Source organism: Carassius auratus, chromosome 22 (genome assembly GCF_003368295.1).
Source record: "Carassius auratus strain Wakin chromosome 22, ASM336829v1, whole genome shotgun sequence".
NCBI classification, from domain to species: Eukaryota; Metazoa; Chordata; class Actinopteri; order Cypriniformes; family Cyprinidae; genus Carassius; species Carassius auratus.
The window spans coordinates 8489834-8515804 of NC_039264.1; the positions used below are offsets into that span (position 1 = coordinate 8489834).

At 38.9% G+C, this 25971-nt stretch overlaps 1 protein-coding gene across 3 annotated transcripts in view; it reads right to left on the minus strand.

The window, feature by feature from the left end:
- Positions 1–273: 273 nt before the first annotated feature.
- dot1l (DOT1-like histone H3K79 methyltransferase) overlaps positions 274–25971 on the minus strand; it is a 31093-nt gene continuing 5395 nt past the window's right edge. For 2 of the 3 annotated variants that reach the window (XM_026197506.1, XM_026197505.1), the window contains 27 exons: positions 20043–20086; positions 19878–19952; positions 18959–19022; positions 18647–18875; positions 18051–18145; positions 17904–17966; positions 16702–16757; positions 16488–16567; positions 16024–16092; positions 15428–15534; positions 15216–15257; positions 15025–15117; positions 13959–14196; positions 13756–13869; positions 13556–13647; positions 12309–12410; positions 12090–12227; positions 11872–11997; positions 10264–10712; positions 9946–10192; positions 9775–9847; positions 7570–8138; positions 7274–7482; positions 7115–7179; positions 6428–7036; positions 4439–5072; positions 274–3278 (listed from right to left, as the gene is read on the minus strand). In XM_026197506.1, the coding sequence (XP_026053291.1) occupies positions 4561–5072; positions 6428–7036; positions 7115–7179; positions 7274–7482; positions 7570–8138; positions 9775–9847; positions 9946–10192; positions 10264–10712; positions 11872–11997; positions 12090–12227; positions 12309–12410; positions 13556–13647; positions 13756–13869; positions 13959–14196; positions 15025–15117; positions 15216–15257; positions 15428–15534; positions 16024–16092; positions 16488–16567; positions 16702–16757; positions 17904–17966; positions 18051–18145; positions 18647–18875; positions 18959–19022; positions 19878–19952; positions 20043–20086 (4560 nt within the window). In that variant the 3' untranslated portion in view covers positions 274–3278; positions 4439–4560. The remainder of the gene's footprint in view (positions 3279–4438; positions 5073–6427; positions 7037–7114; positions 7180–7273; positions 7483–7569; positions 8139–9774; positions 9848–9945; positions 10193–10263; positions 10713–11871; positions 11998–12089; positions 12228–12308; positions 12411–13555; positions 13648–13755; positions 13870–13958; positions 14197–15024; positions 15118–15215; positions 15258–15427; positions 15535–16023; positions 16093–16487; positions 16568–16701; positions 16758–17903; positions 17967–18050; positions 18146–18646; positions 18876–18958; positions 19023–19877; positions 19953–20042; positions 20087–25971) is intronic. The other variant, XM_026197507.1, reaches the window with a different exon arrangement.

The window sequence follows — 25971 nt, forward strand, 5'->3', positions numbered from 1 at the left end:
GAGGTTGATTTTTCCTTGAGCACATACTTAAGCAACAAAAACACAATAAAAAGAAAATAAGGACGCAAAACGATGAGGACATCCACTCCTGCTTTGTCTCCAAGTTGGCGATGTTGTACGCCAATTACTATTTTATGAACGCTGTACCAGTTAGTGACAGATCGATATATCGGGCAAGTGGAAATCTCCCAAATTGTCCATACAAAGTCAATGGGGTCAAAATTTTGGACCACTTTGATTTTTTCATTGTGTGAACAAAAACGGTTTTCCACCTTTTTTTGAAATATTGTCTTTTGTGTTCCGCAGAATAAAGCAAGTCGTACAGGTTAGCAACGACATGAGGGTGAATAAACAATGACAATGTCAAATTTCTTTTTTTTTTTTTTGGTGAACTACCCATTTTATTGTCCAAATATTTCACATAAGTCATTTTAATAGCCTCTACTCTAGATATGATAACAGTCATTGGAAAACCCATATCGGTCAACCACTAGAACTAGCCAACTGACAAAACACTAGCCAAATCTACGACCGGTCACATCTGAACAACTTTACGTCATGATACGCAATAGGCTCAAACTCTAGGTTACACGACGCACTCTAGGACAGGCTTTGACAGTGGATAGTAGGTTTTGGTATGGGCGCACTGGTATTTTCGACATCCGTGTGAACAGCAGCACCAGTTTGTGAAAGATGAAGCTGTATGCTTTACATTTGCGAAGATTTCAACGATTTTTAGAAACAGCACCGAGCCGTACGGGCCCAAGACGGTAGGCAAACAGGCTTAGCACATGATCTCTTTACGAGAAATCAAAAATGTTATGAAATGCCACATGGCACCAATGTGCCATAGGTGTAATTCAAAGCATTCACTACCTGCCAACACAGGTCGACTCCGGAGCACCATTGAAGTAAATACTTCAAAAGAAAAAAGTTTTATCATCCTATAAAGTTCTGCAATGTACTTTCATGCTTCTTTAAGCTCGATTAAGACCAAAAGGTGTTTCTTCTAAATAAAAACGACACCGATCCAAACAGACAGGGGCTGTTTCATGCTGGGCGCCAAATAATACATTATAAATATTGAGAAAATAAATGCCGCGAGGCTTGAAAACATCCCTGTGTAAAAGAAGCACCAAAAATCTTTATTCATTTCTTTTTTTTGTTGTTGTTGTTGTTAAGGATCTTAATATAAATAAGCACAGTCTAAAGTTGTACAGATTGTAGCACCATTTTTTTTTAGACTGCAAGTCAAGTACATACACTTTGCACACGTTGTGCTCTGCTCCAACACAAAATAAGAGCGAACACAAACCAAAAGAAACAACAAAAAGACAGGAAATTAAATTGATAAATAACCCTAAAATTATATACACAATTATACAGTCTGAGAAAGACATCCATTCACAGTACAGAAAAAAAACAGGAATAAAAGAGAAACAAAAGGATGAGTTGAAGTTGCCCAGTAGTTTTGTGATCTTGCGTTTTTCCCAGTGTGTGTTCATCTTTTAATCAGTGTGTTTGTATGTACAAGCGTGTGCTGGTTTTCCAGGTTGCGAAGAGCACCACGATGACATCGGATTTGGTAATCCAAAGGAAAACACCTATGAAATCTGCCAGGAGTATGGTTCAGCACCAGATTCACCTGAATAAGCCTGTACCGTGTAAGACCAAGCGTTCCGATTGAACAGAATATGTGCATTGTATTAAAGGTTCAGCAGTAACTAACTGTTAGGAACATGGAAGCTTGAGTATTAAAACAGGGCCCTAAACCAAACGCTAAACGTAGTGATTCAATAAGAGCCGGCAGTTAAAGCAACTAACCGGATTAAATAGCTCCTTACAGGTTCGTCACTCATTCTGTGGCTCTCCCTGCAGATTGTGTTTTAATCGTGTGTTCCTGGAAGGTGCGTTTGTGTCCGTCTCATTCTTAAATTACAATTTATTTTACATGCGTGTAAAATGACCATTTTCCCTTTGATTAATAAAAAGCTTACAAAAAAAAAAAAAAAAGACATGCTGTTTGAATACGTTTGTCATTAACAGCTCCACAGGTAAATTATCCAGTGTACAAATCACGTGAAATTATTGAATTATTGGTGCATCTCATGAAGCCCATCAAGAACATGCCAGGTCATATTTCACCCCAGAAAGGAACGTGAAATTAAAAAAAAAAAATATTTGTAGTGAATTTCACCTCCCAATACTGTAATGCATAAAAAATGTTACATAATAAGCATGTTTAGTACTGCAGTGATAAATAGTATTGCAATTTAACTAAATTAGGTAAAACTGCCAAGCATATACATATATGCATATATATATATATATATATATAAACATTCAGATGAATTACAGTACATGACAATTGTTTTTTTTTCATTATTGTAATCAAAATTTTGGGAAAATGTGCTTAACAGTCATGAAAAATGTACAATTAACTAAAAAAATCTTGGTTTAATATTAAGCAATCATTTCGAATTGTCGTCTTTCTGAGGTCAAATATCACTTGCAGATTCACCCTTATACAGCTGGAGCTTGTGGTTTCCTTTTCATTTCACCTTACAAAGAAATGATTTCATATGATGAGAAGTTAAAATGCCCAAGCCAAGGTGACTACTGCACTATCGGACAGATTTGTTAACATCGATTTCACAAAAGTAGTGAGTTCAGCGCAAACGCTCGGGCTGTGAGGGTGACGTCCCAGCAGGGGAACAGTATCGGGCTCCAGGGGCTTCATGGAGTCCATCTGAATAGGAGTTGTCAATCACAAAAAGCCACATTTCTTTCCACTGATAACAGCAGCAAGGTTACAGAGATTCACAAGTCTTTGTGTGTGTGTGTGTGTGTACGGCCCATTGAAACCGGGCTGACTGTAATTATATTCCTGACATATAAAACACTTCACATCGATTGTGAATCCACCAGAGGATGGCTACAAATCTAGCAAACCATTCATCAGTAAGGCCATGTTAAACTCACAATTATTGATAAATGGAGGTTAGCATCAGCCCAACATGGTGCCACCTTAAAACACTCGGAAAAACAAGGAAGCTGCATACTGTGTCAATCTGAATGTGATTCAGGGGCTGTGTGTGTGTGTGTGTGTGTGTGTGTGTGTTAAGCTGCACCTGTGATAAGTTCTGATACCCATGCCAGTTTACAGTGGCGTCTTTTAGCAAATGTTAGAGCACCGGTGAGCGAGCGAGTCGAGCCCATTGGTCCACACCTGTCCGTTGCATAGGTTACGTTGGGTTGAGGTAGATTTCTTCAGTTACCTGTAACCAGTCGAGGGTAGAATCCAGGAATTACAAAAAACGTGGACATGTTTCATCAGCATCAGGGCTCAACAATTCACATGCCTGACAAACTTGGGTATTTGGACTGCAATGTTTCTGCAAGACGGACTTGCTTGTAAATGATTTACAATGAGCTAAAAATTTAATGAATTTGATCTTGTTTTTATACAAGTAATAATATTACATACAACAAAATAATACATAAGCTGTTTTAGAACTATTTGTCCTGGGTGATTATTATGACTTACTGTGCAAAACATGATTTATGTACAAATATACAAATTTGAATAAATTAAATGTTAAAGTTGTTTTTTGATAATTAGTTATACATTATATTATAATGAACTATTAATAAACTGGTTAATATTTTATAATTACAGTCGAAAACGTACATAGCATGCACTACTCAAATGTGCAACAATGTTTACTAGCTACATTTCATCATATGGACCTTCCAATTCTGAATTTATTATTATAATTATATAAAATCAAATATTAATAACAAAATCTATAATTAAATCAAGTTAAATAAGCTATTTTAATGATTCACACACATTTATCAATCAATTAACAAAAAAATATTATGAAATCATTTTTTTTATATATTGTATCTCAATTAGATTTTGCACAATCAATCATCATAATCAAAACCGCAAAAAAGTTTATGAAATTTAGTTACATTATAAAAATATTAAATTATTTTATTTTAATGAAACATAGTAAAATATCCAAATTACCCATTTTAAACATCCATTTTTTCGCAGGGGAAGAAGCATTTAATGGAGAAAATATATATATATATATATATATATATATATATATATTTTTTTTTTTTTTTTAAAACACTTCCAAAAATACATTACTTCCAAAAATACATTACTTATAGGTTTTGTGTATTTATACTACGCAAATTAAAATCGCGTTTTTGTGGGTTAGTAAAAGTAGAAATAACTCCTCACATTGTTGAGCCCTGAACATGTAATGATATTTTCAGACAAAATGGCAATTCTGACATAAATGGTCTTACAGTCGCTTTCTGAAACCCAAAGAACTCGCAGGAAATGCAAATATGAAAGAAAAAAATAAAGAAAAAATAAGCAGCAAAGCATGTAGCCCATTTCCATGCCAACACCACATACCTTGTTGGGACTCATAACATTACAGCCGGCAGAGCGCAGTAGCTTCCCTGTGTCCGTCTAGCAATAGTCTACTTCCACATCAAACCGCACCCTCCCCCCACCCTCCTACGACTGGACGGGTCCTATCTGGGGTGACTGCCGGGGATCTGCGAGGCTGTGTAGGACGCCTGCATACCCAGAGTCCTCCAGGACATCCCAGCCCCACCTGAACCTGCGCTGCCGGCAGGGTGTGGAGGTGGCAGGTGCGAGGGATAGTGCACAGTGAAGGGCCGGGAGGAAGCAGAGGAGGTGGAAGAAGCTGATGCGGCGGCCAGAGACGGTGAGGAGGATGAGGCGGGGAGGGACAACTGCGGCCTTGAGGACTGGTGGCGCTCGGGACGTGGGGAGGGAGGTTGGGATGGGGCGGCAGAGGACGCGTTCAGGAGGGGAGGGGGCTGGGGGAGGGCGGGTGGGGAGGGTGTGTGTAGGACTGTCTGTGTGCGGCTGTGCTGCGAGGGGCCCGAGGCCAAGAACGAGGCCCCCGCTTTGGGGTTTGTGTCCAGATGCCTCTGCTGGGAACTGAGGGCCCCGGGGCCCGGGAGATTGGCCCCAGACTGCTGTGAGGAGACTGAAGGCACCATGTGGTGAAAAATCCCTGCAGACATACAGCACAGAGAGGGAGCAAAAGACAGAAGATGGGGCTGAGCCAGATTGTGCACAGTAGCAAGCCAGAGCAACAGACAAGCAAGCACAGACCAGATGGGATGATGGACACCAAACCTGAGAGCAGCACACCTCTTCTAAAGGATCATAAATGATTTGCAGTTAATGCTTGTTCATAAATGTAAAGCTTTCATGTAAAGATTCTAAATACATGGTTTAATTTCTACATCTGCCTATATCCATCTATCCTCATAAATATTAGTTATAATAATAGTGGATTTTCATGGGTAGAGATATCTACGTATCTATATCTTTATATGCAACTCTCTATCCATCTACATGCATCTACCTATATCAATTTATATCCGTTTATCCATCCATTCATCTATAGCCATCGTTAAGTCGATGCAACTATCATCTATGTCAATCTAAATCAAACTACCTTTGTCCATCCACACATCTCTCTTTTTATCACTTCTCTATCCTCTATATCCAACTATCTCAACCCATCCATCTACCTCCATCTAAATCCAACTACCTACCTCCAGATCTATGTCTATCCAACATTTCTCTCTCTAGCCATCTATCAATATCCATCTACCTATATCTATATGCAAATATCTCTTTCTACACTTCAATCCATCTATCTCCATATTTGTATGTCAGATTATAAATGTCTCTCATTCTAGATCTATCTATCTATCTGATTAAGGAAATAATTTTATCTTTGTGGTCTACGAGGTGCGGATAAATGGTGAAATGCCTCAACAGCCAAAAACAAGACCTGCAATTAAAGTCAAACACCCAGAGAAAATGTGAAGGCTTGAAATACAGCCATAAAAGTCGAGGAGTTTCTCGCCAATCCCATAAACAACAGATCGCTTAACAGTTCTAACATATTTTCACAGGCCTGTAAATCAGCAGTTTACACCATCAAGGCCAGTGAAAATTATTTAAAAGGCCTGAGCTCTTTAAGTTTTGTATTCAAATAGTATATGTTTCAATTGGGTGAATCCCACGAAGCACGTCAAGAACAAGTTACATTGCACAGCAAAAAGTCAACAAAAAAAATTTAAATTATAAGTATACTTTTTCCTTTCGACTTTGGGATGAAATATATGTCAGACATGTTTCTGTGAAATTCATTATTACAACCTGCTATCATTTCCTCTAGGTGTTTAGCTTTAGCCTTTGCACAATCAGCACAGCAAAGCGGTGTGGGATAGCCAGGCAAGGTGGCAGCACTGGGTCATAACTTACCTTTTATGTACACCCAAGCGACTGTTCTGACCATGAGCTCAATATTCACCGGAAAATAGAATGAGAAAGCGAAGATATTCAACTCACCTCCTGCAGCGCCCCCTGCCAGCCCGGCACTGGAGAAACTGCTGAGCGCCGAATGTCCGTTGACCAACCGGGGGGCTCCGCCGGTGGTGGGTCCAGGCGTCTGAGCTCCAAAAAAGGACTGGAGGACCGAAGCCCCACCCAGGGGGAAGTACTGTCCCACTGAGGAGGCGGAGGAAATGGTGGTGGCCCCACCCACTTTTCCACTCAAGATGCCGCCATTGGCCGCTGCAGATATAAAGAGGTTCTGGCTGGCCAATCCGCCTACGGATTTCAGGTCCCATTCTCGCGATTTCTGTTTCTGCTGTGGCCGCTCTGATGCGCTGACGACTGGGCGACCGCTGCCATCCTGACTGAGGAAGAGGTTCGAGTTCCCGTAAGGCTCACGCTCACATTCCCGTTCCCCTCTCCTCTGCGGTTTCTGGTCCGAGTCGGAATCCGTACCGCCTCGGGAATCCCCAACACCAAAAGGCGAGCCACCCTGGCGGAGATCCGTAGAAGTTGGCTTGGGGTCAGAGATTGGGGAGAAGGTGGATTTCCACTTGCTGGCCCCAGAGGAAGATGATACCTCACTGCTCACGCTACTGGCACCTGATTTACGTCCTTGCGAGCCTGTAAAACGCCCCATTCCATGAGAAATAAATAGTGGAGAACGTGAAATGTCTGTTAGCCAAAATGCATCGAACTTACCTCTTTCCACATCTCTGATAGGTCCATCTCGATCTAAAGAAATGGTGGCGATTTTCCGTTCAATTCTGAAAGAGAAAACAATTGTCCATCAACCATCTTTTCAACAATCTACAAAGCTTACTGATTAATGAACTGGATTTGAAAGAAGAGAGCAATTACCGGCTTGAACTAGAGGTGTCCGGGGCAAAACTGGCACCCTCTTCATCAGAACTAGGGGCGGAGGAATAACGACCCGTGTTGTTGAGCTCCAGGGGACGCTCTCTTTTGAGCACAGGAGGCTGATCTAGATCTGTCCCGCACGGACTTCGTCCTGACTGCTCTGGGGAAGAGATGGCGGAGATCTCCAAAGGCTGGTTTATGTTGTTCACCTGGTAAAACGACAAACATTTTGAGGTCTGATTTCAAGCCAATCGTAAGTTGAGCAATACCAATAAATGCCATTTTTGTCCACTCACCATTGAATTGATATTAAGCGGTGATCCAGAAGAATGGCTTGAGCAGCCAAGTCCCGGAAATGCCCTTCTTTTGGGGGATCCACTAATGGGAATGGCCCCAGAGGAGCTGCGCTTCCGCCGCCCTCGTTTCCGGCCCTCTTGGCTGTGGGAGTTCGGAGAGTGATGATGATGATGGTGGTGGTGGTGGTGGTGATGTTGCTTACTGTGATGATGGTGACCCTGCTTTAATGATCCGTGGTGGAGCCTTGAACCTCCTGTGGAGGACGAGGATGAGGAGGAAGAAGAGGACGAGGAGAAAAAGATACGGCGACGAGCCTCGCTGTCCAAAAGATCTGTGTCGGATTCGGGGCCATGCCGGTCATGGCCGTCCTCGGGGGGAAGCCTTGGTGGGCCGTCAGCGTACTGCAGCACACCTCCGGTGCCCAGCGCAGGACTGAGGCCAGGGCCGCGAGGCTGGAGGCTCATGATGGGAGTGCTGTGAGGGGGAGGGGATGCAGCGTCACAGTCTTGGTCCTCGGTCAGCATGGCGGAGTGAGAGCCATTCACCAATCCTGAGCTGGAGGAATACCCTAAGAGGTAGGGGTTGAATGACTTCTGATTTTTTTTCTTTTTAAGTGGACTTATGTGATGAAAGTCAAGTCAAAGTTGACTAGTCGCTGATGACATGATAAACAAATAAGTGTGGAGCTGAGACTCAAACACTGTGTGCACAGCTATGGCATATAACACAGCGCTTCCCCACATGGCTTTTGCTCCTATAAAAGCTAATTTTAAGCACTTCTTTTGTCTTTGGGTCATTATATTTCTCACAGATTTCTGCTCGTTCTAAATCAGATATAGATAAAGTAGCACAGTAATGACTACATTTATATGAATGCATTAGTGAGAGCGTATGCATGTGTGAATTAATTCTACATGGCAGCATCTCTCTAGTAGTAGCAGTGACTTTTGTGTGTCATTTTAACTGTTTGGAAACGGAATGTAAATGTGGAAGTCTTTCAAATATTTTTCATCATGTAGCGCCCTCTATAGGACCGGCGACTAGTCGATGTCAAGCGACGTAAAGTGTAATGGCAGAGCACTGACGTGAACTAGTCGAATGGTCTGTGCAAGCTCTACTAAGAGGAAACAAATTTTGGATTTAGTACAGAACGATGTAAACTACATGGATGGATGATGTTAGATTAGATTGGACGTTCTCAATTCTTTCTGACTACAGGCCCCCCAGTGTCTATGCCAACATGCAAAAGTTACATTTAGACGTATGGACACTTGTTGGTTTGTGTGAATTAAATATCACAATTCCAGATGTTTAAAGAGTTGAATGTTCTTCTTTTTATATTTTGGGAGTGGGATCGACAATGGATCTTGAGACAGGAATCAAACCTGGGTTGCCGCGAGTGCAGTATGTTGATGCGCTAATCACAAAGCTATTGGCGTCAAAGTTAGTTGTTTTTTTTAAATCATGAATTTACAAGCCTTCTGCTGTCACTTGTTATTTAATGGGGTTTTTTTTTTATTACCTTTATTTTTATAGGACATTTTAGAGTTGACAGGAAACGAAGTGGGCCAGAGAGGGTGCTGGGATCGGGAAAGGTCCTCAAACAGGAATTCAAACTCGGGATGCCAATAGCACAACGGTGCTTTATGTCGGCACACAGCCCATGAGGCTATTGGCACCGACTGGATAAGGATTTTTTTTCCAAATATTTTTTAATCAATTTTTATGTGATAAAATATTTTGGAATTGAGAGTTTGGAATGACTAGAAAAAACTAGCTGTATAGAAATTAAGACTTTATTTACATGACTTATCTAGGTCTAGAAATCACACTTTTTAAATGAGGCTCCCTCATACAGGTTTTCCAAGACTGCAAAATCCTTGTCCCATTTCTGGACATCTGGTTATGTGGTTCCATGATAGAGGTGGTCAAAAAAAGCATGCCTTTGGCCATTTGGCCAATTCAGTTTATTACAAAAATTAAGAAAGCACAGGAAATGATGGGGGCAAAAAAAAGGGTTCATTAAATTGTGGTTTATTTATTTCTAAAAAGGAATACTAATTTTAATAACAGGCCATTTTATTTTATGCGGACTTCCAAAACGTGGCAAAAGTCATGTTTCCTAGTGCAATGGTTTGAACTACATGCACTAACTAACTGCTAGGCTTCATCTATGACCAACAAAGCAGGCAGTGGGACTGTACCTGAGGTAGGCGTGAGAGGCGGCTTGCCATTGCTCTGTCCTGCAGGATTTGAAACTGGACTAGGAGTGTTTCTCTGCCAAAAGAAAACCACAGTCTGAGTAACTGCTAAAATGTTTGCAGAAAACACCCACAAGACTGCACATCATGACTTCCTCCCACACAGATCCATACCAATCTTTCAGCACGGTTCGGCAGCACCACGCTGGCCAGTGGGATGCTGACAGGAAGTTTGCTGGGATGCACAGTGCTGAGGGGGATGCTGATTGGTAGACTGGTTATGGTGTCGCCGGGGGCAGCTGGGCTCTTTTCCTTATCTGTGCTCTTGGGTGTGGTGGTCGCATGAATATCCGCTGAACTGGGTGAGGAGCAAGAATGTTTGAATCCCAGCGTTGGAGATGAAACGGCACTGGTGTCACCCCTGAAAAAAGCCGCAAGTGATCAGTGACCAATGAACAGAGACGTAGTCAACTAACCGTTAATTTTACTCACCAGTGGATGTTGCTTAGGGCTCTAAACTGATTGGCAGCCGAATCTTGGTTGAGGTGCCTGCGGAGGGCGATCTTAGCTGGAGAGAAACGGGTGTAGTCGGGCAGGGGTTGCCCTAGCTGCCTGGTTCTTGAGTCGGGGGTGGGCGGCACAATTTCGTGGTCAGGGGAAATAGGCAGGTAACGGGTGAGAAGCTTGTTTTTGCCCATTCCGCTGCCACTGCCCCTCTCGTAACCCGGCGAGGCCGTGCCATTGATGGACAGTTCTGGGCTGAGGCCGTTGAGCGCTACAGAAGCGTGCGGGGTGAGTTTGGGGGTGTCGGAATCCAGTGTGGGCCGGGGATCTGGACCAGGAAGGGCCTTTTGGTAGGGGGAGTCCTCACACGGGTTGTAAGACTTGAGCTGCAGGAGCTCCTGCTGCCTCTGGCTCTTCTCTAGTTCAACGATGCTGATCTGCAAATAAACACCAGGGGGAGCCGTTGATGTAGACACGGTCAACCCACACTGCTCATGATAAAAACAAATATATCCTTGCAGGAGCTAGTTCAGTTTTCTGTAAACAAGCTTTTGTCGGAACATTTACAAACAAGTCTATGACAAGAAAGATAAAAGCTAGAGAAATATTAATGCTGTCAAATGATTACTCGTGATTAAACTGCATACAAAAACAATTTAAGTTTTTGTTTGCATAATATATTGGCGTGTTCTGTGTATATTTATTATGTATATTAGTACACACGCATACAGTATATATATTTTGAAAATATTTACATGTATTAACATGTTTTTGTTTATATTTATCAAATTTATTATAAATCTATAAACAACATCTTTTTTTCTGAAATACATACATTCATGTGTGTGTATTTATATATACATAATGTAAACAAAAACTGCGCTTAATTGCGATTAATCATTTGACAGCACCAAAATATATATTTAAATAAAGAAATTACACATTTAACTATTTAAAATTAGTTTGCTTATTATGGCTATTATTTTTATTATATAATTACATGTAAAATGATACACACATTTTGCTGGGATTTTAAATATTGATCATTTCAAAATAAAGATTTATAATTTATATGTAATTAACTATTAGTAGTATATTCATATCGTCAAAAGATCTGACTTTTTTTTTTTTATAAGGCATAAATGTTTTAAGATAACAATTTATAAAATGTTAACATGCAAATATGAACTGTTGCTAGCAAGTTTTTTTTTTTTTTTTTTTAATGACCCAAAGAACTGAAATCTTCTTGAATCTAAGTAACGAAAATGATTAACTCATAATACATTTAAATTGTAATCCTTTTTTTTTTTCAGATGTTTAATTGGATATAAAATGGTACACACGCGTGCAAGCTGTCATAATTCATGTAAAACACAAGGGTTACAAAAACATCCTAGTGCATCGTTATGAGACCGAAATAGAGGGGAAACAGGAAAATTGCTAAAGACCAGAGAGGGAAAATGAGATCGTACCATGTTGCAGGCCAGGTTTGAACCAGTGAAACCTGCACGAGCACCAAAATCAGCGTGCCACAGCTCTAAAGAAGCAATGGCCTATTAGCTCTGAGCTGACTGAGAAACCTGTGCGTGTGAGTACCTGGAGCTCCAGACAGTGGCGCTGTTTCTCCGAGATTTGTCTTCGCAGAGCCGCTTTCTCTTTCAACAGAGTCTCCAGACACAGAGATCCCCAGTCCAGCTTGAGCTCGTCACACCGAGCCTTCAGCTGACGAACACACAAACATACGAGCAATGGGCGTTCAGTTCCTCTTCTGCCAGAAAGCGTATCCTTCTGCTGCGCTGAGGCGGCTCACTCACCAGCACCAGGCTCTGATCGCGAAGCTCTGCCATGTCCTGCTCCAGCTGTTTGGTCTGCTCCCTCAGCTGCATGTTGTGGGCTGTGATCTCCTTCTGAGCTTGCACCAGGTCCTCCACGGTCACCGCCTTCACACCCAGCTGTGAGGGTTACATTTAGCATATCACCGATCTGAAAGTGACGACTAGGTAGACTGCTCACTAGGTTGTGAAAAGCCTTACCTCCTCCAGTTTGGACTGGAAAAGGTCTCTGATCCTCTCTTTATGAGCGTGACAAGTGTTGAGCAGCTGCTGGGCTTGACCCGACAGTTCTGTGTGTCTCAGCTGTGACAAGACATGGCGAGAGAAACGTTAAACGATAATGTTATGACAAAACCATAAAGTCCATGTCATTTCTAAGCCCACAAATTCACAAAACTGGGGAAAAAAGACTGCTAATAAGTTAAAAAATTATAATATATTTGACATTTATGCTTAAATGTAAATCCACATATTCGCAATTAAAAGACATGATTTAAATGATTTATTTTCGCCTGTTCTTTTTATTAGCGTTTATAAAGAAAAACAAGTATAATTTTCATAATTTATAAATAACAAAAATATTTATATTTAAATATACAAATATTTAATTTATTAATATTTCTATTGTAGCATTGTTATTAAACAAATATTTTGAAAATATTTTGAATAAAATGCATGCCATTGTTTGTATTTAAAAAGTAAACTAACAAAATACAACATTTGTATAATAACATGTATTATACATTTAAATATCTAAATATTTTCTCACCAATTCATTTATTATTATTATTTCTACTATTATTTAAAATAATGTCATGGCAAAACCATAAAGTCCATATATTTTCGAGCTCACAAATTCACAAAAGTGGGGAAAAATACTGTTAATTAATAGGTTATAATAAAGAACATTCACAAATATTTTATTTTAAATTTGATTGAATATGAATATATATATATATATAATATAATAATAATTTACACAGTAATTTATAAATAACAAAAATATGTTTTCCCATTAATTATTATTTATACAATCTAGTAGTATTGGTAAACAAATATTTTTCAATATTTTTACAAATTTATGGCATTTAAATTAAATATTTTTAAAAACAACATACAAAATTTTTGCAATCATTTATTGATTATACAATCAACATCTCATTAATTAAATTATTATTTATATTATTAAGCAAATAAAAAGTATAAATAACAATATTAGCATTAGGTATGTCATTTTATTTTATTTATTTTATTATTATTAATTATGATGGAGATTAATAATTAACACAGTTAAAATGGCAAATATAATTACGTATTACTTGATTAATTCTTTTATAATCCCGTTTTTATTCATTTGTTATTTTATAGTTATAAACTATAAAATACTATTTCATTAGTAATAAACACACACACACACACAGACACACACACACAGAAGACAGATTGACCTTTTCCTGCTCAAGGGCTTGCTGCAGGTTGGTCCGGTACTGGGGTGTCGTCATGTAGGCCATGAACTGCAGGTACTGGACTTTCACGTTATCTGCAGCGAGAGCAAGGATGGTTTACATCAACTGGGTGATTGACTTCGTAACTAGAGCAGATACCTGAGCATGTCTGTTTGACTGAAACAGATTGGCTCAGAACTTACCGAGTAGAGCCTGCAGGCCTGGTGGAGTGGGGCTCATGAGAAGCTGGCTGGATGTATAATGCTGCACTTTGGGAGGTAGCTGAAAGAATGGACTCTGAGGTGACCTGTATGCATCTGCGGATTAAAACAAACCACAAAAGTCAAAGGTACTGTTGCTGATAAATGGCCATCAAAGGCGTGTCAGTTTTAGGTAAGTGTCTCACCCTGAGGGGGGGCCGCTGAGAGGGTCTTGGCATGCAGCAGATCAAGGGCGCTCTGGCTCTTCTTGTTCTTGCGCTCGGCTGCAGTGGCAGCGGCAGCTTTCTTAGGCCGTCCACGCTTCCTGTTGCTGAGCTTGCGGCCCCTGGGCAGCAGTTTGGCCCGGCGGGGTTTGGGTGACGGTTTCACTGGCACGAGCGAGTTTGAGCGCTCCTCCTCACCACCAGAGTCATGATGCGCCTGCTGCACAAGGTAAAGAGAATTTTCTATTAATACAAAAACATACTTTTGCAATGCATAAACGTAAAATACAGACATTTTTACATAAATAAAAATGACTCCTGCAGGTCTACCTTGTGGTCCTTAAGCAGAAAATTAATTAATTAAAAACATTAATAATAATTTAAAATAAATATATTAATATGGAAATTTAGGTTTCAGATGAACAAATTAAACCTGAAATAAATTTCATTTCTGTAGGTCTACATAGTGTTCCTTGTGCAGAAAATTAAAATATAGAAAATGTAAAACTTAAAATATATAAATAAAATAGATTCATAAATCTTTTAAATAGATAAACAGTATTTTGTTTTATTTTTATATTTAAAATACATACACTTAAAATACAATTTAATTCGGAAAGTAATTAAACAAAATAATTTGAAATAATATTAATATAAAAAAATTATTCTAAATAAATATAGAATTAGGTAAATAAAATGTTTATGAATAAATACACTTAAAATGAATGTATAAATGTATTTATGAATTAAAAATATTCGTATAACACAAAATTACAATACATAATATAATTAGAAATGTAATTAAACAATTATAATTGAAAATAAATTAATTTATAATAAAAAAAATTTTTTTTTTATAAATGTCAAATTATGTTAATTGAAAAGTTAAATTGAACAAATTAATTTATTAATAGATAATTATTTAAAATGCATGTATATAAAGATACATTTGAAAAAAAGAAATGTATAAATATTTTTATTTGTGTGTGTGTAAATGACTAAAATACATTAATTTAAATAAATAAAGGAGTAACTCCTGTAGTTCTACCTTGTTCTCCTTGGGCTTGGTCGGGGTGGTGGTGTTGCTCTTATTCTCCTTACTGTCCTTCTGCTGGCGCCTTCTGGCCGCCTCCTGCTCCTCCTGGAACCAAAAACAAGCCGCAAGTGTTGTGGGAAGAGATCTAGCTTGATATTTTGTCCAAAAACCCATAAACAACATGAGAACCAATCAAGTCTTACCCTGAGTTTAGGATTTTTGAGACAAGAAAAATAGTTTTCAAGCTGCAAAAAAACAACAACCACCACCTTTGGTTAGATATCAGTTCATGTAATGCTCACAAAGCCACATTCATCAACATTTGCCTAACAATTATGGCTAATGCAAATAAGAGAGCCATTGTACACCAAGAGGAACAGCGAAACCCATGTGACTCAAATGAAAGGGCACTTACTATGGTGCGGTCTATCGTATGCAGATAGTACGACACTGGCTTCCCCGTCCACGAAACCGATCCCCTCAGAGGGGACAGCTCAACTACTCTCATTATTGTGCCAATATCTAAAAATAAATAATAAAAAAATGCAATAAAGACCATTAAACATTGGAAAAGTGCGGTCATAGTTACATTGCGCTGCATCTATAAGGATGGGTATTTCCTACGCAGATTTTTAACGCGAATTTGCGACGTTGGCTAACAGAAGGCTGCTCGGTTTAAATTCTGTGTGAGTGGTGCTTCATACATTACTACAGAATTGACATAGATTGACACTGTAAACTGTTTGTTGCTAAATTTTTGCAAATTAGTGAAATTTCGCATGAAAAAACGTTAACACATGTTGCGTTAAGACATACGACCAACTTTTCCTCACTCCCGATCGTGGAGATTCCAATCAGAATGACTGGATTTAACCTGTGAAATTTCGCCAAACAACGTTAACTGTGTCCGCATCTTTACCATAACCATGGTACTTAAATAATACATCTTTAAAGTTAAATGGCAGTTATTGTATATAGTACCATCTTTTGTGAGAGAAGTTTTATACTTACCACTCAAGTTTCGACTGTTTATTCTGAAGTTTAGAGGTGCAAAAGGTTTTGAGGATACAATTTTTCCACCTATAAGAGACAAAATGGAGTAAAAACACTCCCAAGTAACAGAGGGGCGAAAACCTAAACGCATATCACCCCCTCAACATCTGCAGATCAATGTGAACCAAAAAACAAGCCCGACTGGGGTCAAAGGTCAAGAATGACATGTTGACACAGGTGCCTTTGAGCTACACTGACACAGACCCCCTTTCTTTTTTAAATGTTAGCAGCCAAGTGCTATTGACTTCATGGTAAGGCTGCACAAAATGGTCAAATGTGACTAACAGTGTGATTTGAACTGATCGAAAACATTCTACACAAATAGAATTACACAATCTCTCAATTATTTCAATTTGCCTACTCGACTGTGAAGACGCACTTATTATTTAGTCATCTTTTTGAAATCACGTGACACCGCTCACCTTCCTTCATGTTGGCGAATCGTTCCTTCAGCTGGTGGTCCACCTCAGGACCAAAGGCAAAGTTATTCACAAAAATAACACTGTAAAAAAGCACATCAGACTATAGACTTAAACAAGACGAATAAACAACAAGCAAACGGTTAAAGAAATTATAACAATAAAAAAAAAAACTCACGAATCTGAAAAATGTTAACTAGTCTGTATGTGATCATACCTTGTGTTGGCTATTCGTTCCTTCCATTCCTCCGAAAGAAAATCTCCCCTCTCCAGCTGCCGGACAAGACCAAACAACATCAGTATATATAGACTTCATCCCTTCAGTCACAATAATGAAGCAATTAGGACTGCCACAACTAATCGATTTTTATCGATAATGAAAATCATCGACAATGATTCTCATGATCGATTAGTCTGGTCTGCCCACAGTGCAGCTGCAGCCGGTTGCATCAAGCTACAGCATTGAATAACGCCTTTCTACGGACAAAATGCATCTACAAATATTGGAGGAAACAGAATGAGCTCCTGCAGGATAAGTACGTGATCCAAGCTGCCCAAAACATGAGAAATCTTTATTTTAAGCTATAAGCTGATGCATTCGTGCTTTTACAGATGCTTGTGTGTGTCCTCTGCACAAAAAAGGTTTAGTTAACGGTCATATCATTATCTGTAAATGTCACAAATTCATGCAAGCCTTTCCATTTTTGCTTAAAGGCCCGCCCTGACAGTCTGCATTAAGTTGAAATATTTACTGAAAGAGCGCGGTGGGCGCGCTTTAAACAGACAGAACACGATGACAAATATCTGTTGTTTAACATTTATATTTAGGTTTAAAGTCAACATGCAGTGCGACTAATTTCTGAGAGTAGGAACTGTGACGGGACAGCAGCGTGTAATTGTCCGAATATAAATATCAGACACTTTTTCAGTGTCTAGCCCACAGTTGTAGCCCACAGTGATTTATGTAAGGTTTTCAACTAATTTTGTAAGGTTTTGTGCCACTTCTGCTATTAACTAACAATATTGGTAATTATCAAAATTATTTTTAGCTTTCTGCATTGGTTAGAGCTCCAATACGCTTAAGCTTTTTATCAGAGGCAAAAAATAAATACTATTTAGTTGTTTTAGTTTGTCCAAAAATTACAATAACATTTTTAGAATTTTTTTTTTTTTTTGACAGATTGCTAATATTTGTCTTTTGTCTTATGAAAGGTGGTCTAATAAATCGTTACGCACTGTATGTTTTCAAAGCATTCAGTCGGCACATTTGTTTTAAGGACATTGGGCAGAATGTGGAATAGTGCGTTTTAATCGATTAATCGGAAAAAATAATCGGCCAACTAATAGATTATCATAATAATCGTAAGTTGCAGCCCTAGAAGTAATAACATCTGTTTTATTAACCAAACACACACTTACCGTGTACTCGCCATGTTTTTTGCCATACCACTTCATCCATCTCTTAAACTCCCTGTCCATTGACTGGAAACACATTCAGACATAAATACCAGTGCCGAACATACACTTTGAGGCAGACATAAGAAATCCGAGTGTTTAATGTTTCACCTCTGCATAGGTTGCTGGAGTGTCTGCTTTCTCCACGCCGTAGTAGTGTTTACAGTTGGTGGCTGCAGCGACCTGCAGGACTACCTGACCAACTCCTGCAAATCAAGCAAAGACAACACTGTAGGTCACATATTAAATGAGCTTTCAATCTTAAACTGGTAATCAAGATCTGTTGCATTTTTTTGTTTTGACTTTCAATGTTAAACTTTTACTTTATACCAATTATGGTAGTGAATTTGCTTTTGCATCTTTCAGTTTACATTCGTGCTTTCCAAATTGCTGTGGTGTTTTATTGTAAATTCACTCTTAAACTGCTAGTAAAGATCCGTTTATATCAATTATGGTCATGAACTTCGAGTTTTCCAAAGAGCTGTGCATTTTTGATGAACTTTCAATCTTAAATCAACAATAACGACTCATTTATACCAATCAAGTTAGCCAATTTTGGACTTTAAGTCTTGAACTGCTAATCAAGACCAATTATGGTAGCTAAATTGCAGTGTTTTTCAATTCACCGTTGAGTTTTCTGATTTGTGAATTTAATTTGCACTGCTGGGCCACCACAGAATAGGCCTTCAATAACAGATGTTACTAACCACTGCCCAGATCCACGAAGGTGTCGTCTTCCATCATCTCCATCTCATCGATGATCTGAGCCACCAGGTCGAAGGAGGTCTCTCCGTACACCTCGGGAGAGAACGGCTCGTAGTTGTTGAGTTTCTCTGGGTCGGTGACGGAGTGGTTGTAGACCTGCTGCAGGATGTGACGCAGCAGGCCGTTGGAAGGCCGCTTGTTGAGTTTCATGGGTTGGGTTGTCCCTTTCCACTGCAACACACAAACACAGATTTTTACACATTTAAAAATGTTTTATTTTGACTTTTTTTTTTTCGCAAAACAAGATTACATACCAGTTGGTGAATGCTGTCAATGGCTCTGTTGTACTTATCACATAGTCTCTGCATACTCTCAAAGCTGAAAAAAAAAACAAACAAAAACCTGTTATCATTATCTTGGCCTAGTGGTTAGAGAGTTTCAGTCCTAACCTTAGGGTTGTGGGTTTGAATCTCAGCTGGCAATACCATGACATAGGTGCCCTTGAGCAAGGCACTGGACCCCCAACTGCTCCCCAGCATAAATGGCTGCCCAGTGCTCTGGGTGTGGGTGGGGGTGTGTGTGTGTGTACTTTGGATGGGTTAAATGCAGAGCACGAATTCTTAGTATGGGTCACCATACTTGACTGAATGTCACGTCACTTAATTTTATGAAGCTTTTTTAACTTTATATCAAATTTACCAAAATTATTAAAAGTACAAATAAACCATTCATGATAATTCTATTAAATGGTACATAATAAAACATGAAAAAGTAATAAATTAGAATTTAATTTGTAATATTTTATGAAGCATGTTATATCATAATATCCACTTTCTTATAAGCAGCAATCATATTACAACTAATAAATTGATGCATGATATTTCAGTTAAACTTTCTAAATTAACAATTATGAGAGTAATTAGTACAAGTACTCAATTTGTAATATTTTATGAAGCTTTTTCATTTCATATCTTTCACAAAACTTGTATTGAATTGTTTCGTTAGCATGCACAAATGCCGTTTTTAATAATATTAATGATAATAATCAATAATTTAAATAAAAACAATAATTGTTAAGTACTAACAACAAATAGTATTAATAACAATTAAATAATTATAAATAGATGTAATATAATAAAAAATACTATTATTATTAAGACTTTTTAGGCGTCATTTTCCAATGATACCTTATCCACCCAATCTTAAGAGTCCAACTGGTGACGGTTTCCTCACCTCTTGGTGTCATAGTCGATAAGAACATAGTTCTCCATGGCCAGCTTAAGATCTGGGATTTCTTCACAAACCCAGCTGGAGAAAGAGAAGAGTCATGTTTTAATTATGCACATAAAACTTGCAGAGCTGACAAACATAACGGCAAAATCAAACCAATGGACTTACCGAATAGTTTCGATGATTTCATGTGCAGCATCATGGTGTTTATCCTGTGGAGATGAAAGAAAGTCCAAATTTAATGTTTTACTTCCTCGCCAGACTACTCATTCTGCGTGTGGCATGTAGTTATCCATCTACAAGAAACAAGCTTCTACAACTACAACAGAATCTTGACCTTTCCAGTTTGGGACGGGTCACAGATCACAACTGTAGCACATTCCTGCACACGCAGCAACGAGTGAGGAAAAACAAGTTCATTGGGCACACATGGCTGGATTGATAAATGCATTATGTCACTATAAGCTGACACGGATCCTGTGTGTTACAGTACATGAATGCACAGCTTAATCTACAGCATTTTAGCATAAATGTTGTGCGTGCAAAAGAAAATCGACCCCATTTACAAATCACAAGTAATAAGTAGGGAGTCACAATAAAAAGAAATAGGAAACAATAATAACAATTTATTCAGCAATTCTACCCCAAAAGGTGATCAGCACTGTTTACGTTCAGAATGCGCGCTGTCTACTGAACGCCAGTAGACCCTCCAAAATGGCAGAAGACAGTAACTTTTTTTTTTTTTTTGTATTGTTTTCTTTGCACACAAAAGGTATTCTTGTAACTTCGTGAAATTACCGTTCAACCTCTGATGTCACATGGACTATTTTACTGATGTCAGAGAGAGGGACAAAATATCTTAATTTGTGTTCCGAAGATGAACGTAGGGTTTGTAACGACATGGGAGTTATTAATGAGAGAAACTTCATTTCTGGGTAAACTATCACTTTAAGATCATGTACAGTATTGTTCAAAATAATAGCAGTACAATGTGACTAACCAGAATAATCAAGGTTTTTCGTATTTTTTTTATTGCTACGTGGCAAACAAGTTACCAGTAGGTTCAGTAGATTCTCAGAAAACAAACAAGACCCAGCATTCATGATATGCACGCTCTTAAGGCTGTGCAATTGGGCAATTAGTTGAATTAGTTGAAAGGGGTGTGTTCAAAAAAATAGCAGTGTGGCATTCAATCACTGAGGTCATCAATTTTGTGAAGAAACAGGTGTGAATCAGGTGGCCCCTATTTAAGGATGAAGCCAACACTTGTTGAACATGCATTTGAAAGCTGAGGAAAATGGGTCGTTCAAGACATTGTTCAGAAGAACAGCGTACTTTGATTAAAAAGTTGATTAGAGAGGGGAAAACCTATAAAGAGGTGCAAAAAATGATAGGCTGTTCAGCTAAAATGATCTCCAATGCCTTAAAATGGAGAGCAAAACCAGAGAGACGTGGAAGAAAACGGAAGACAACCATCAAAATGGATAGAAGAATAACCAGAATGGCAAAGGCTCAGCCAATGATCACCTCCAGGATGATCAAAGACAGTCTGGAGTTACCTGTAAGTACTGTGACAGTTAGAAGACGTCTGTGTGAAGCTAATCTATTTTCAAGAATCCCCCGCAAAGTCCCTCTGTTAAAAAAAAGGCATGTACAGAAGAGGTTACAATTTGCCAAAGAACACATCAACTGGCCTAAAGAGAAATGGAGGAACATTTTGTGGACTGATGAGAGTAAAATTGTTCTTTTTGGGTCCAAGGGCCACAGGCAGTTTGTGAGACGACCCCCAAACTCTAAATTCAAGCCACAGTACACAGTGAAGACAGTGAAGCATGGAGGTGCAAGCATCATGATATGGGCATGTTTCTCCTACTATGGTGTTGGGCCTATTTATCGCATACCAGGGATCATGGATCAGTTTGCATATGTTAAAATACTTGAAGAGGTCATGTTGCCCTATGCTGAAGAGGACATGCCCTTGAAATGGTTGTTTCAACAAGACAATGACCCAAAACACACTAGTAAACGGGCAAAGTCTTGGTTCCAAACCAACAAAATTAATGTTATGGAGTGGCCAGCCCAATCTCCAGACCTTAATCCAATTGAGAACTTGTGGGGTGATATCAAAAATGCTGTTTGTGAAGCAAAACCAAGAAATGTGAATGAATTGTGGAATGTTGTTAAAGAATCATGGAGTGGAATAACAGCTGAGAGGTGCCACAAGTTGGTTGACTCCATGCCACACAGATGTCAAGCAGTTTTAAAAAACTGTGGTCATACAACTAAATATTAGTTTAGTGATTCACAGGATTGCTAAATCCCAGAAAAAAAAAATGTTTGTACAAAATAGTTTTGAGTTTGTACAGTCAAAGGTAGACACTGCTATTTTTTTGAACACACCCCTTTCAACTAATTGCCCAATTGCACAGCCTTAAGAGCGTGCATATCATGAATGCTGGGTCTTGTTTGTTTTCTGACAATCTACTGAACCTACTGGTAACTTGTTTGCCACGTAGCAATAAAAAATATACTAAAAACCTTGATTATTCTGGTTAGTCACATTGTACTGCTATTATTTTGAACAATACTGTATTTTAGCTCCTATTTATATATTATTTTATTTCAGCTTGTCAATTACCTAACTTATTATGTCAAACATTAACAAGGAAATTACATTTCAGTTTTAGTAACGTTTAATTTAGCAACTTTTTTTTTTTAATATATATTTATTTTTGGTGTTTTATGCCTTTATTTAGTTAGAACAGTAGGTGGATAGGAAGTGAAGTGGGAGAGGGAGAGGGAGAGAGAGAGAGAGAGAGAGAGAGAGAGAGAGAGAGAGAGAGGATCAGGAAAAGGAAATGTCCGCGAGACAGGACTTAAACTTGCGACGCCCGAAGCGAAACACCCCACAAGGCCATCAGCAAGATTTCTCATTTATATATATTTTTTTTTACATTTTAACTATTAAAACGGTTACTTTACAAATAAAAAATCCTTAGAGCCATCACACATGACTGTGCTGCACTTAAAAAGATGTAACTGGCCCTTTAAGAGCTCTGAGGTCAATATGAATAATTATCAAGGCTAATTAATCCCGGATTGTGTCCAACGTATGGACGGGACCCCGTCGATCTCGCTCTAGCCTGCCGCTGGAGCTCTGCTGCTGCCTGACCCAGTGACCCACTTTCCGTCAACAGAGTCCTGAGAAGCCCTCATCCTGCCTGAGTGTGCCGCTGCTGGGCTCCTCTGCCTCGCAAAGCTCCTCCTAGCCGTTTTCCCGCTCAGCTGCACGTACGGCGCGTCTCGTGCTCTTCTGCCCACCCCTGCAGATCCGAGGCAGTGTCACAGGACTGGGAAATAATGCAGCCGTAGTCTGAGGCCAAACAAGGGCACTTATTTAAAGCAGGGATGTGGCATTATTTCAATACTGCGTTAAATGCAAACGCTAAGACAGATGGCGGAGTGTGTACGTGCACAAGCAGAGAGGAGGGGCTCAGGACGCGTGTACGGGGTGTTCCGGCGCACAGCAACACCAGCGCCACAGCTAAAAATATCCATAGGAAAGGAGGGGAGGATGACAGAGAGCAAAAAATAAAGCACGACAGCCCTCGGTCACGAGCAGGCTTGACTCACGAGGGCAAAAATGGGCTCTTCGTCCAGCTCACACACCCCTGACGTGACTCACGGAGGGAGGTGGAGGAAAAAATAACTTAAAATCACGCCTCGTGAACACTCATCTGCACTGCACAACTGTTTGTTTTGGCCGGGGTGGCAAGACGCCACACCTTTGTGTCATAATGGGCTTAGCCGGGTCGTAATGCTCGAACTGTGAGAGGTGTTCGATTGTAATTCCTCATACCCTGAATGAATCATTTTGTTGCCAGGTTTAAGGAATTGACACTTTCATGTGGAAGCAATTAAAGACCAGTTGCCAGATATGGGATGTAAATTTAGCCGGATATGTAGGTTATAGGAGCGTAAGGAAGACAGAAAACACTGAAGCTCAGTGTTGGATAAAAACCCTCTCCTTCCTCCCGCCCCAGGTGAGTGGGACGCTTTTGTTCAGAGCACAATGTGAAGCCATGAGGCTAGTGGACAAGGAGCCGGCAACAGCGGGAGAGGAAAATAAAAAAAAAACACTCAGTTGAGTCTCTGAAAAACAAGATTTGAATGAATGGAGGGCTTTTGGTCCCTTGTAAAACACACCGTAACCTCGAATAAAAGCAAGAAATATTTAAAAAGCAGGGAGAGGAAAACACAGCACTTCAGTTTCTCACCTTCCCTGTTTTTTTATTTTTCCCCATGTCTGGGGTGTTTGAAGAGTTAATTCGCTCACGAATGAGGACTTTGGCATCATTTATTTACTTGTGTAATGTTTCCAATCTGTATGACAATCTTTATTTGTCATGAGCAGCACAAAAGGAGAGGTTTTGTAGAACGCACACGCTGCTCTTTTCCATACAATGAAATCAATGTGAATGGAGACTAGGGTAGGGTATCCACAAGCTCATTCATATATATATATATATATATATATATATATATATATATATCTCAGAGTTTCCGCTAGAAAAAAATGGTGCCAGGTTTCCTTTTCCGGACATTTTGATGATATGCCGGTCAAGTATCGCCTCTTAATTAGTCAAGGTGAGGAAAACTGGAGGCAGGCTATGTAACGTAAAAAATGACATAATCAGGCCGCCGAATGCAACATGTTTATTAGCCTAACTTTCAAATAGACGGAAAAAAAAACATTTTCTACTATGGTTCATTTCTTCATTCTGATCTATTTGCGATCCATTCCATTCTAAACAAACAAAGCATATGTTTCGTCCTTGTTTCATTATAGATTAAGATAACAATTCATAAATGCACGCATAATTATCAGTGAACTTGATAAAAGTTGCAGATATGTTTTACATGCATGCACAAACAAATGCCTTTCAACTTATGAGTGCAAAATTCAGAATGAAATGAATGTGCAGCAATTTGTACAAATATAGATTCTAGGTCTACTATACATGTTGTAGACATTAAATATGCTTATTTAGTTTAATATTTGTTAAAATATTATAATGTTATTTTTTAATTTATGTTGATTATGAAAAGTGAACCGCACGAGTAAGATAAGATGTGCAATATCGAGAGACATGGAGCGGGTCAGACATGATTTTGACCACTTAATTAAGTTTTGTTTAGTAGAAATACTTTTTTGAAGTGAATTTCGTTTTGTATAAATTGTATCTTAATTTTAATATTTTTTTTTTTATCAACCAATTGCCTGGATTTAATACATAAGAAGCAAATATAGCAGACGACAGGCCTAATCATGCAGGTGCCCTCGCGGCCACTTGCATTGCTAGTGAACTGGAGTGCATCTCATCCTAATTTAACGAAACTCAGCGTAGGCCTCACAGACATGAAATATATCTTAAAATGTCTTTTTAAAAATTTAAAACAATTTTTTTTTACCTATGCTAATTACACATTAAATTCAGGTAGGCTACGGAGTCGCTGTCCTCAGTGCCCAGAAAAGCGCTGAAACGGAGATGAAAGGGGAACCCGTTTTTATTTATTTATTTATTTATTTTTTGGCTTATTTTAACTGGCCCATCCAGTTTTCTGAAGGCCCACCTACAATCAAAATCCTGGCGCCGCTAGTGCTTCGCAGCGGTCTGATATCAAGAAATAACAGACCGCATTCCACATTGGAATTCATGCAAGCCATGTAATAATGTTTAATAACTTTCAAACGAGCCTGTTCCTTCATAACATAGCCAAAGTTCGGTGTATTTTTGCTTTATACATTTTAGGCTTATTCTCAAATTCAGATTGTGTTAGGGGGGGCGGGATTATTAGGCAATTTTATTCGGACAATTTGACCGGAGATATTTAATTTTGTCTGACATTTCATTTTTTTTTCCGGCCAATGTCCGGCAATTACCGGACAACGGAAACCCTGATATATATATATATATATATATATATATATATATATATATATATATATATATATATATATATATATATATATCAGGGCCTGAATTTCGTTTTTTAAACTGGGGGGGAATTCCCCCCTTACATGGGTCACATGGGG